The sequence below is a fragment of the Phyllostomus hastatus genome, unplaced genomic scaffold (genome assembly GCF_019186645.2).
Source record: "Phyllostomus hastatus isolate PE091 unplaced genomic scaffold, TTU_PhHast_1.1 phas_scaffold_317, whole genome shotgun sequence".
In the NCBI taxonomy this organism is placed as follows: Eukaryota; Metazoa; Chordata; class Mammalia; order Chiroptera; family Phyllostomidae; genus Phyllostomus; species Phyllostomus hastatus.
In genome coordinates, this window is record NW_025334023.1 from 22737834 (window position 1) to 22752033 (window position 14200).

At 34.5% G+C, this 14200-nt stretch overlaps 1 protein-coding gene across 1 annotated transcript in view; it reads right to left on the bottom strand.

The window, feature by feature from the left end:
• The window catches only part of CNTN5 (contactin 5), an 893122-nt gene that overhangs the window by 336778 nt on the left and 542144 nt on the right, over window positions 1-14200 (bottom strand). Inside the window, exon 7 of the mRNA XM_045818134.1 lies at window positions 10237-10440. Within this exon, the coding sequence (XP_045674090.1) occupies window positions 10237-10440 (204 nt within the window). The remainder of the gene's footprint in view (window positions 1-10236; window positions 10441-14200) is intronic.

Sequence of the window (14200 nt, forward strand, 5' to 3'; positions counted from 1 at the left end):
TCATAATTACATTACCCAAGATTAACGATAAGGAGAGACAAAGTGGTGATGACCCTCCCTTGCTCAGTAACCCTCAATGGTTCCATTATTCTCAGGATAAAGCCTACCAAGAGCCTAATAATGGAAATAAGGCCTTTGTCAGCCTCTTGGTTTCCTTTCTTGCCTTTTCCTATTATTCTCCCTACTTAACTAATTATTATTATATACCAGATGGTAACAGTTAGCAGATGAAAATCAGTGTGCCAAGTTTCTTACTGAAATCTTTTTCCTGTCAATAAAGTGGCTAATCTAAGTGGTTATAATATAAAAAATAATAAAGATAAGGAGAGAATCTTAAAAGCAGCAGGAGAAAAAGAGACAGTTACCTACAAAGGAGTTCCCATAAGACTGTCAACTGATTTCTCAACAGAAAACTTATAGGCAAGAAAGGGCTGGAAAGAAATATTCAAAGTCATGAAAGGCAAGGAAGTCTGTCCAGAAAAGCTATCATTTAGAATGGAAGGGGAGATAAAGTGCTTCCCACATAAGATCAAATTAAGGAATTCATTATCACTAAGACATTATATGAAATGTTAAAGGGACTTATCTAAGAAAAAGAGGAAGATCAAAACTACCAATGGTAAAATGACAAACTCAAAACTATCAGCAACCAAACCTAAAAAAAACAAAAACAAAAACAAAAATTAACTAAGCAAACAACTAGAATAGGAACAGATTCACAGAAATAAAGATCACATGGAGTGTTATCAGCAGGGAGAGGATGAGGGGAGAATGGGGGAAAAGGCACAGGGAATAAGAAGCATAAATGATAGGTAGAAAATAGACAGGGAGAGGTAAAGAATAGTATGGAAAATAGAGAAGCCAAAGATCTTATATGTATGACCCATGGAGATGAACTAAGGTTGTAGAATGTGGGTCTGGGGGGGAGGGGTGTTACAGAGCAGAGGGGAATAAAGGGGAGAAAAAAATGGGACAACTGTAATAGCATAATCAATAAAATATATTAAAATATATATATAAAAGAAAACACTAGTTTAAAAAAAAGAAAAGAAAATTCTGTAGTAGGTTTTGAATGAAGAATGATTGAATACACGTGATGGAAGATAAAACTACTTCCAATGTTATGACCTGCCCCCCAACCTCTATTAAATCCTCAATTGTAGACAGAGAAGTTTGAATTTATGCAGTAAACAACAGCAAACACAAACACTACAGTAATAGAAACAGTCTTGGAAAGTAATTCTTAACTGTAATGACCTCACACACTAGTGAAAAGTGGGAACTGAATCATAAATACTGTGTTAATAGCTAATCATTACTAATGCTTACTATGTAACAGGCCCTATGCTAATAGGTTGGCATGTTTAACACATTTAATCCTCACAGTAACCCTCTGAGGTAAGTATCCATGCTATCTTATGTCCAAGTGAGTAAATTGAATCACAGACAGGTTGTTTCTTATCCAAGGATAATGTAGGTGTTAAAGCAAATGTTACATTGTGACTGATTTATTTTAAACAAAATTAATCAAAATATATTCTAGTTTAAATCCCTGTTATGATGCCACTCTCATGAATTTACTTCTCTAAGCTTTCTTGATTAATGTTCAAAAAGATGGTATAACAGCTAGCTCATTAGAACCGAACCGGCAGCAACTACCTTCTATCACCTAGAATGAGTCAATGTTGCGCTGGTCAGGTAGCTCAGTTGATAAGAGCGGTATCCCAATACGCTAAGGTTGTGAGTTTGATCCCCAGTCAGGGCACATACAAGTATCAACCAGTGAATGCATAAATAAGTGGAAAAACACACCAACATTTCTCTCTTTCTCTAAAATTTAATAAATAAAAATAAGTGGCAATGGTCTCAAAAGTGAGTGAAATGCAGAAAAAGGCAGTTGGAAGCCACAGATTTAGGGAAGAGGTAAAGAGTGTTGTAATTAGGAGCAGAAAGATGAGGATGGATGAGAATCACATTGCAGATGTATAATTCAAAGGCTTGCCAGTATGTGGTCATAAGATTAGGAGGATTTGAGTTTATCCAGAAATTTTTATATTAGATGTTTTAGAAGAAAGGTGATCTTACTAACAATTTAGATATTAGCTGGAGAAGTTTGTTTGTGGGAAGATTCTAAATTGGAAACAGAGATAGAAGTGCTCATTAAAGAAAAATATTTAGAAATATAGATGAGTTTCAGGAGTAGAATCCTGAAGAAACACATACATTTAGAAGGGTAAGCCTCCTTCAGTCCTTTCTGGGACAATGCCAAGTATAAACAAGACAGACAGGGGTGAGTGGACACATCCAGATGGACAGCTGAAAGGAATGATTTATTTATGGGGTACGTTGAGAAGAGACAGTGAAAGGTACAGATGAAACTGTTTGGGGCAGCCTACTGGAAGAGTCAAGAAAAGAAAATATTCTCATGTTTAAACAGATTGCAAAGAGATACAGAATGATGAAGGCTGAGAAAACGCTGCTATATTTGATTAACAGATAGTTGACTGGTTTTGAGTAGAGTGGTGAGGCTCAGTGCCAGCTCCAGATTGCCAAGTGAAGAAAGGAAGCACAGCAACAAAGATAGTTTATATTAGTCTGACAATAGGAAAGAAAGTCAGACTAAAATAATAGAACATACATTTTCTACCCTTACAGAAAACAAGTCAAAGCTCATGTTTCTTATATTTAGAATGATATATTCACTATTGCAAAGATGCTTATCAAAAATTTACATCATTTATGATTTTATTTTTTGAATAACAATAACAAACTTTTATGTTGGAAACCAGGAAAAAGCTTAAATTAGATATACATTTAGCAACTTTATTTATAAGCACTTATTAAATAATTTTACAAAGTTTCCAAGACATATTAAAGGAGCTGAAATATGTACATTGCTTTTCTTGATAATAATTCTTATTTCCATAGATAGAAGTGCAAATTGTTTGGATAAGTCTGTCTGAGTAGAAATTGAATTGTATGGGATGACTGACTGTCAAGGACATCTGAGCAAGCAAAGTATTCATTTTATTCAGAAAGCATCCAATGATTTTTGATGTTTTTATTTAATTTGTATCATGTCAAGATGATAAGCTTCTCAGAGAGACATGGAGCAAAATAAATAAAAGATTAATAAAAGCCAAATAAGTTTCTATATTCCTGCAAATTTTGACATAAAACCTTAATATTATTCAGCTTCTTTTACACAGTTAAATATACTCAAGTAGGACTGTTCTTAGCACCAGCTCTCCAAGTCCCCTTGAAGCTATCCATAAGCTGAAAATTCTAAACAAAGATTAAAAGAAAAAATGTCTTCTGAGGTTAGAGTAGGCGATTCAATACACGAGTAAAACTTAGGGGAGAAAAATGGTAAAATTAAGAATATCCAAGGCCATTCCAATTGTCATATTTCTTTGTGATAAACAGACTGGTTAGGAAATGAATGACATTGCTGTATTTTACTGTTTGAATGCCCAGACAAATTTAAAGGATGAGAAACAGGATCTACTCTGTCTGTGCTTTCATCTGGTGCAAAGCAAACAAAGAATTGGAGTAGAAAAAGGGTACATTTGAATGAATGCATATTCCATCAAATGTTACTTTTGAGTTCCAACACACTACTAGAATAACCATGAATATTCCACATGACAAGAAAAATTTGCTCCATATTTTTGTTTGGTCTTTGTATTAGTTTTTTTATAGTTATCGTAACAACGTACAATACATTTGGTAGTTTTCAATGACATGCCTTTATTTTCTTATAATTCTGGGGTTCGGGAGTTCAAAATCAGTTTCCTTTGGCTGCAATCAAGGTAGCTTCTTTAGAAGGTAAGGCCTCCTTCCCTTTGGAGGCACTAAAGAAAATTCATTTCCTTACCTTTTCCATATTCTAGGGCTGCATTTCTTTCATTCTTTAGCTCATGGCCCCTTCTTGCATCACTCTAGTTTCTACTCACATCACTTCTGTAGTGAAATCTTGTTCTGCCTCCCTCTTATAAGGAAACTTGGTACTATATTTAGGGCTGACTCTAATTAGCAATGGTAATCCAGGTTAATCTAGGGTAATGTCTCCATATCAAGATTTTTAATCACACCTGCAAGATCCCTTTACAATGTAAAGTAACATTCAAAGTTTCCAGGAATTGCAATATGGACATATTGGGGACCATTAGTAGCCTACCACATTCTTCAAGACTGCCATTTAAAAATATTCTTCCATTGCTCCCAGGTCCTGCATTATTCAGTAGAAAATTAGTGGGGTTAATTCATCAGTTATGCAAGTGTACAATTCCCTTGTTAACACAATTCTTGTCTTAAAAATAAACCGGTTATCTACACATGTATTCTCAGTTGATGACTTCCCTTACTGTTCATTTTTTAAAAAACCATTAGAGTTCTCACCACTAAATAGAAGGTTATCTTCCCACTGTGACAAATGATAAATTCCCTAACAAAGACAATCTTTCTTCATGCATTCTGAATCTATTCCCACTCACTTTCTTAAGTTGCTTCTTCAATTAATTCTCTCTATTTTGTTATTCAACTCCAGGAAAAGGCCCCCAGGACAGCTGTTGTTGCTGTTGTTGTTATTATTATTACCTTTATTATTCTCTGTATCGCTAAAGAGCCCCTCTAGCCTTAAAGTAGGGGGCTGAGAGAATGTGCCTTAGGAAGGGGAAGGATCTTATAATAGAAGATCCCATCTGGGTAGAAAAGGAGGGAAGAGCCTGGCCCTGTACATAGTGGATTGTGTGGGAAGATGCTCTGCCCTATTTTCTTGAAGAACTAAACCTATTGTCAGAACATGGTGATCCTTTCCATCTTTAGAAATGCATTTAATATATCTTGTATAATATTAACAGAACAACTTCAACTTCTTTTTTAAAGTTAATATCTGCTTATATATATATCTTCTATTCCTTCACTCTAATACTTCTAAAGTTTTTCAACCAATGCCACACATGTAGTAATAAAACATCAGTATAGATTAAATAAGAATAAAATAAGCGAAATAAATCTTCAGAATGGGGATGGGGACTCAATTGAAAGGAAAAACAAAACTATGAATTTGCCTAAGTGCCCATCAGTAAATGAGTGGATCAAAAAAACTATGGTACATTTACACAATGGGATATTATACAGCAGAGAGAAAGAAGGAGCTCTACCCTTTGCGACAGCATGGATGGAACTGGAGAGCACTATGCTAAGTAAAATAAGCCAGGCAGTGAGGGACAAATACCCTATGATCTCACCTTTAACAGGAACCTAATCAACAAAACAAAAAAACAAGTAAAATATAACCAGAGACATTAAAATTAAGAACAATCTGACAGTAACCAGGGGAGGTGGGAGGGGATAAGGGGGAAGGGTTTTCAGGAACTACTATAAAGGAAACATGGACAAAACCAAGGTGGGGGAGGGGGGTGGGAGCAAGGGAGGGAGGTTAAGGTTTGGCTGGGGTGGGGGGGAGTGGTGGGGAGTAATTGCAGACAACTGTAATTGAACAACAATAAAGTAAATTTTTAAGAAAGTATGAATTTGCCATATATAAGACAGAGCTAGTGAGACCCTGAAGGGAAAATAGAGGGAACAGAATTGTGGGGAAGTGGCAGAGAGGTCTGTAGAGACAGACGTATAGCAGCTGTAGGAATGAAAGCGTGGTTAAAGAGAGAGATGGTTAAAGTGGAGTGTTTATTGAATGTTGCTGTGCTGTCTGTAAAGCCAGCACCTCATTCATTATCCACCAAACTATTAGTAAAAATCTATTTTTACTAATAGTATTAGGAAATCTATTAATAGATTTAGTAGATTAATAGATTTAGTAAATAGATTAGTAAATCTATTTTTACTAATATTATTAGTAAACTATTAGTATTCCATTCTTGTATCACTCATAAATGCTTTTGGATCTAGACGTTTTGTTTTGTGTTTTATGGCAATGATACCTGAGATTGGCCTCCTGGGACACAGAATAAGGGCAGGCAGATTCTAGGCTGCTCAGGTACATTCAGTATTCAGGCTGACATCCTCCCTTATATTATATTGTGAATAAGGATGGTTATTGCATTTGTTTTCCCCTCTGTTTTATCTCCACTACATAATAAATTATCTGACAGTAGGTATCCAATGCACATTTGTGAATTTGTGAGGCTAATTTTCCACAGTGACAGCAGAAGAAATTCTGATCATGTCACTCATACACTCCAAATCTTCTAAAGATTCCTCATCTATGTTTTAGACAGCTGTTGTGTGCCAGTTCAAAGAATCTTGGCCAAAATTTTCACACCCGCAATTGCCATGTGACTGGGTCCCTGCAGGTTTAATTAGTTTCACACAGTTGGAACTGCAGCGCCACCTGCAGGTGCACAGAAACTAACTGCCAGTGGAGCCAGTGTCTGGGAATGGGAAATGAAAGTCCATTAAGTCCTCCAAAGAGATTATTTTGACCGCATTTCATAAGCCGCTGGCTCTGTGGGCTGAAGCTCCGTCTGCCTATAGAAGTGTGCCTCTCCATAATGCAACCCACCTTTTCCCTATTTCATTCCTCAACCCCACTGCATTCCACAGTCCTGCTTTCTGGGATAAATTTCAAATAAACTACCTACAGGCACTTTTCCCCCCAGCTTTGCTTTAAAGAATCTAAGACATTTCATAATAGTTTTAAAGTTAAATTTTATTTGCACTTGTAAGGAAATAATTTGCCTATATATGTATATAGCCTCTATTATTTTTAGAAAGGTCTATTTTTTTCCCCACAGAGTACAAAAACACTATGTTTTTGTAGCTAACTCTATGGTCAAAGCAGATTAAATGTAATTTTATATTCAAACTCTTGCAGAAGTTTTCCCCAAATCTGCAGAAATATCTACTATGATGTCTGTCCCTGCACTGAGAGCTTTGTAAAACCCACCAGAAATTTCAGCTGACTGGGATGCAGTAAACGGATTCATCTGCAGTCATATTCAATTTTTGTTTTAGACTAAATGTTTAATATATGCCATTTACTTGGGGAAACATTTGGGACTATGTCCTTATGAACATACTTTTTCAATTGCTCTGATGATAAATCAAGTAGTGATATGAAAGTTTTGGTTTAAAAAAGGATTCCAGTCTAATTGATGAGTTTCTTAGCATATTAAAAATTTCTTGTTCTTTTCACTTATTATCCTCATGTGAAGTCTATAACCACTCAGTAAATTCAGTCATTTTTATAGAAACTGTTAACTTAGAATTGTATATAAATGTTAAGTCTGAGAAGATTGGAAGTTGTTGGGGTTCCCTTGCCTGTAGAGTTGCTTCCTTTCTGAGTCAGGGGTGGGGAGTAGGCTGGGTAATGCGTGTTGATAGTCCTCTCAGCTTTGATATAAGAGCAAGGAACTGTTGTCAGTCCGTGGACACCACCTACCTGCCTGAATAAGTTTTTGCCCGTGTGCCACCATTCGCATCAAGAACTTCAGCTTTCCATGAAAAGTTCATTCATATTGTTAAGAGACAAGCTGTTCAGTCTTTTTGCATGTTGGAATAGGGAAGGGAAGGGATTCCTATATTTTACTGAAATATGTTCAACATACTTGAATTCCCTTTTTATTCAGTCTCATTTTTTATGTCTACCTTCAGCTAACTTTGATTTCAGAGCTTCTTCAGGCTTCCACTGGGCACATGGTCTTTAGCCCTTTAAAATTCTTTAGATTCCTTAAACTTTATTCTGAGTTTTAGTTTCTCTTCTTGTTTAATCTTTAACTCACAACCTTCCTTTTATTTTTCCAGAAATAGTGCATCAGAATCTCTCATTTGTTAGTGAACTGCTTCCTCTCCTTCAGTATTCTTGTTGATGAATGACTTTTTCTTGTAAGGTCTCAGAGGGTGACAGGAAACAAATACATCCTCTCCTCGTTCAAACATTCATTTCCCGTGGCTTCCTTGGTGCTACACTGATGTTTTTTCCTATTATCTCTCTGACTTATTATTATCTTGTGTAGGATTTTCATTCTCTACCTTTCCAATATGATTTGTATTACTTAAGGGTTGTTCCTAAACTCATTTCTCTTTACCTCATCCTCTTTTCATGGGCTTTCTTAACTGCACTAATGATTTACTTAACTTGTTTAAACAGTAAGTATAGATATTTTCTGGCATGATATGTGAACCTCATGAATAATAGAAGGAGAAGTTGAAAAGTTGCCTTTAAGGAGTGGGATTTGATGGGTGGGAGAGAGATAGGTGTGTATGTATGTGTTTTCTTGTCTACACTTATAAACCTTTAATTCAATGTGGATGTATTACTATGATAGAAAATACACATTAGTAGGCAAAGAGCCAAGGAAACAACATTAGATAATGTATAGAAGAAAGTATGTAAATGTTGTAACTTCTATATCTTAAGACTGTCATTGAAAGATATAATTGAAATTTAGCAGATGTTTTCCACCTGTTTCTTATTAACTTAAATATAATGGTTTCATTTTACTTATTTGTATTTATTTATTGAGGCTTTCATATAGTACTGGTCAAATAATGATTCTTTGAAAATACAGAGTTCATAAAAAATCAACGATTTCAACTGTTCAAGTAAATTCAATTAATATGGTGACTAAAAGTAATTTATTAGTGACCATAATAAATGACATGGTATGTATTATATAAGAAATAATGACTAAGAGTGTAATGTTCTGAAAAGGCCAGAGGGAACAAAAGTCAACAAAGGTAAAGGGATCGTCCCAATAGGAGCGAAACTATGTATTATCAGTATTCAAATAGGACGAGGAAGGAACAGTATGAATGGAAATGTAGTTAGGTTTGAATTTTACTAATAAGAACATAAATTTGATACTTACATAGGGGTTTTTTTGTGTGTGCGCGTGTGTGTGTGAAGAGGCATTGGGTTATAGTCCAGTTTAAGGGAAGCAGAGGGACTTCTAAAAACTTTTGGGAGAATTACAGGTTAACAGCCCACAGAAATTTGGTAGGATTGAGTAGCAGTGTTGAACTCCCATCTGTAGTTGTGATCATGATCCGTGAATCATTGCCCAGTCAATGAACTGTGCCAAAGCTTCCTCCTACTCCACAGCCACACCCATGTTCAATTAGTCATCATATCCTGGTAATTCTGCCTCAGTAATATCCCAGGCATGTCTCCTGCCCTCCAGTGGTATTACCACTGCTTCCATTCTGTTCCTCATCACGTCTTGGCTGACTGGTTTCAATAGACTCTAAATTGGTCTCCAAATTTCTGTTTTTTTTCTGATCTACTCTTCCATGCCATTACCTAGCTGTGTGACATTTGTAGGTCATTTCATCTCTTGAATATTGTCTTTCTCATCTCTAAAATATAAACTGCATTTATACATTCTACCTGATAGTATTATTACTATTATATGTACTTATATTTACTGTGAAGTCTAAATATACAGGATGAAAAACTAAGTGGTAAGCACAAATCTTGTGATATAACTCTGGTCATATGTTCCAGCACAGTATTTTCTAAAACTAAGTATATGAAAGAGTAGTGTTAAAATATGTTATTTTTAAAACTTACAATAAATGTTTTCAAGCTTACTTCTTAATATACATATATAGATTTTTATTGCATGAGAGAGCAAGCCATATATATCAACTGTAATATGGCACTTGACTCCTTTAATGCAATGCTTCACTATAAATGTCTATAACTAGAAATGAGGTGTTTAAATTTGAAGATTCTTTAGATAGATAGCAATACCTATAATTATAGAATCATCAAATCTTCCTGAATTGCACTTAAAAGTTAAAGTTCCAAGTGTTCCTATTATTGGAAAAGCAATAATAACAATTATAACTATACCATGAAGTATTAAAAGCTGAACATTCAAATTGAAGGTAACTAAAATAAAAATGTAATGAAAAGTGAACCTATAAAAAAGTGAACATATAAAATGCTTGCAATTCATGCACATGTACTATATAAAGGCACTAAAAAGCAAAGAAAAGAGCTGTGGAATCTTAATTACAGTTTCTTTTCCACATTCTCAACCCCATTTTGGCATTAGGGGACATTATGTTTATTATTTCTCATCCATAGATCATCAATTTCCTATGTCAAAATTTTTATTCTAAGGTATGCAGAATCTCTGACTGAAGAATGTCTAAACATGGCAAATATCTTTTGTGCTAAGTTTAAGGGCTTAGCAAAACACTAATGCATCTTTATTTTTCACGTTTGAGATGACTGACTAGTTTAACAGAGGCCATGCAACTTACCATCATTACGTAGAGTGAGCGGTGTTGGAGGACTAAGTACTCTAGCATTCGTCACTGTGTTTTTCACCAGACAAATGTAGCTGCCAACGTCTGATGTTTGGACTTTAGAAATGTAAAGGTTGCCCGTCTCCTGAGAAATGAATCTCCGGCTGTCTTCCGCCACAAAGGAAGGGAACTCATTAAATACCCAACTATAGATGATCTCTGAAAATACACAAAATTTAATTGTTGAAAGACAAGTTATTTAAATAACAGTTAAAGCTCAAATAACAAAGTTCTTACTAAGTGTTGGATATATTTCAAGGCCATATATATTTGATCCATTTGACTCACTTATCTACTTAATTTAGCATTCCATGTTCAAAAGACTGTTGTTTTAATGATTACACAAAGGTCTGGAATGTTTCTTAAGGATGCTTAACCTTTATACCATTCATTCATTCATTCATTCACTCATTCACTCATTCATTCAATAGCAATGTTTGCTGAATGTGTATTAAATAATTGGCACTATGATAACACTGAAGTTAAAAAGATGAGAGTTTTTCATTCTTAATGATCAGTCTAATGGGAGACAGTTACCCAAACCTATAAAACAATGTGGAATAAAGAAATGGAAATACAGATTCTATTCTAAAGAAAGCATGGGAAAAGACACTTAGGCTATTATCAATAATGAAAACTACCTAGGTTAAGAGACACATGAGCTACATTCTTTTGCTCATTCATTAACAAATATTGGTGAGAAGTAATTGGTTCTGGTACAAATGTGGTAGAAATTGTTGACAGGAATTGTTGATGGATTGTTATGAAATGTGAGAAGAGTCAAGGAGTAAAATGTTGGACGGGAGTAACTGAGCAACTAGAATATATTTCTCTCTATTGAAATGAAAGACTATAGAAAGAGCAGTTCTTTGGAGATGTGGGTAGAGTAAAATCAGTTTAATTTTAACAGATTAAATTTGTCATACTATCTAGCATGAAATTGAGAAGGCAGTTTCATGGTTAAATATGGAAGCCAAGGGAGAAATTTGTGTTGGTATCAGTTTAAAGTCTTAAAAGACTTATTGGAACCTGTCGCATGACGAGGGTATGGAGTGTTGAGATTATTCCAGTAAGACGAGACAAATGAGGATGGTCATTCAGAAAAAGAGTTGGGTGGTAAGACTGGACATCTACAAACAGTTTCTTGTTATTGAAGTAGAAAAAAACTCAAGGAAGTGAGTGGTCAGAGAAGAGGTTGTAGAGATTGGAGATAAATTCAAATTACTCAACACAGATTAACATGGTGTATATGTTATGTTAAGGTGCCTGTGCTCTATCTGATATGCAGGGTGGCACTGCTGGACATTTTTTCAGCAAAGGATTGTCATAGATAGATATGTCCTTGTGTTGGTTATTCTGATGATTATGCAAATGTTGAATTTAAGTAAGAGGAAGGCTGCAGAAAAAAACAATAAGAAAATAGTACATACTGAAATAAGAGCTGAGAAATCTGAATTATAACTATGATTATAAGAATGAGAAGAAGGGCATTTGTCCAAGAAATATAGTGGAGATAAAACAAAGAGAGAAATTGTCCAGGAATATTCTCATATCTTCTTTGAGTGACTGGGTAGAGGATGGCAGAAGTTCAGGATGAAAATACAGGATGAGTAGAACATTGATACGAAGCAAGTTTAGCCAATATTTATTACTCCTAAAGCAAACATAGTTCTAATGGATACCTGAGAATTTTGAAATGTTATGTTATATTAGCTTATAAATATAATATTCATTTGCAATGTCAAAAACTTTAAAATATTTTAACAGATATTTTATAAAGCAAACTATTTTTCATAGCTATAGTTACCTACTTGGCAGTCTTCAGTGCACTTGGTATTTTATTAAGAATTTATTAATAGCATCCATGTAGCTTTATGCAAAGAAAGCCCATAGACTATAGTTGAAATACTTCATTCTGTTCTCACACTGCTCAACTGGACTTTAAATCCAAGGACTTCTCATGCTCAATACTCTGAATTTCTCTAATTGTTGTAAAAAGAATTTCATTTGTCATTTAAACATCACTCACAGACATTTTGATATTTTTGAAGCTTACAGTAGGTTTTACAGGGGTTATCTCAGTTTTGGTTTATATTATTTAAAATTTGGTGAGAAGAAAGCAGTGAACAATTAAAGTCTACCATTCATTAAAATACTATTTATGTTATACTGACAGTGTTTATTGAGTCAGTGTTTTGAAAAATATTGTTGAAATAGGGGAAAAAGTATTTATACAAAATTGGCATTTAAAAAATTTTACAGGTAAGTGAATATTTGGGGGGTTCAAAATCACTTATTTAGTTTTTAAAATAAGTTTTCAGTTTTACATAGGATAGCATTTCATAATTTCAAGAAAGATACAAAGTAGAAATAGTACACAACAGAAAAGACAACAACCTCAATTTGGATTGCATTATGACTGTACCAGGAATAAAAATACCTTTTATGATTGCTGTTTAGTTTATATTATAAAGCTTTTCATTTTCTATTATCATTTTAAATAACCTTTTCAGAATTTTCTTTGCTATCATAAAGAACCAACATTAATTTTATTTTTAGTATTACCCAGGATTTTAGAGTCCGAGGATGCTAAAATAATTCGGGGGGGGGGTAGTAAAACACAGTGTTAGTGTTATTAGTCTTTTGTTTCATATACCACTTTGTTTCATGCCAGTTGTGCTGGGCACCTAAAATTAATCTAGTACCAGTGGATCGCTATTAAAATTTGAATGTTATTAACCATTTCAGGAGAATATTGAGACTATTTGATCAATTGTGGGTTTTTTTTTCCATTTTTCTAAGGTTCTTTTTGAAATAGTGTTGTTTAGTTAGGACAATTGAAAATGTTTTAGATGTTCTTGATATGATTCTTCAGTGAGAACTCCCTATTTTAACAGACAATGACTACTATTTGAGATATTGTGTGCGTTCTTGGTTGTGAGAGTCTCTCTCAAGGATATTGTGCATTAGCTCACACCAAGAGCCCCACTTGGGGTCAATTTTTTTATATTAAATCTCAGTGTGCATTTTTGATACTATAAGGTAATATACATTTGGCCTACAATCCCATGTGCTGCTGGCTTGAAGTTTTGGTTTCCCCTGGGAGCATTTTCTGTCTTTCTTCCTGAGTCAGTGAGAGTCATTCAGTTAACTGAGGTCACAGCCTACTGTGTGCCTGCCTTGGTGCATATGTTGTTGGTGTTCCAACCTCCCTTCTCAGGCAGAGCCAAAGGTGTGAACTTTATCCCAGCATGAGCACGAATTGTAAAGCTCCTGGGTATTAATGTCTATTTCCATGCCGTATAAACAATCTATCTTGCTGCCAAGTCTCTTTAGGATTAACACTATTCCTAGATTTTAGTTAGGACTTTAGCCCTGGATTTTAGATATTGTTTATTTCTGACACCTGGGGATTTCTTTTTCTTTCTTGTGAGCTTAACTGTATATTGAACATTTCTTTATTTATTATTTCTAAATTTTGGTAGAAAGAAAGTTCCTACATTGGTCCTATATATATTCTCTTAATTGAACGCCCAGGTTTTGTGGTTTTATGCATTGAAAACTTCATTGCAAACTTTCAACACAATTGTAATTGATTTAGTGTCACAAAACAGACGATCTCCTCTTTGCTCCCCTGACAAAAAGGTGATTACTTAAATAAAATATTTCCACAGTTACTGGCTATAGAAACAGGAGTGCCCATATAAACAATGATGCTCATTTCTCATAATTGAAGAGTTATTAGTTTAAAAAGTGTGAGAAAGGGGAATGAAACCACATACTGGACTCTCTGAAGTCCTTGAAAACAATTTCAACAACTAATTATCTGTGATTCATTTCAACATTCTTTAATATAACTACAAGTTAGAAAATAACCATTCTTCTTCCTAATAATGTGTGTACACATCAGAAACTTTGG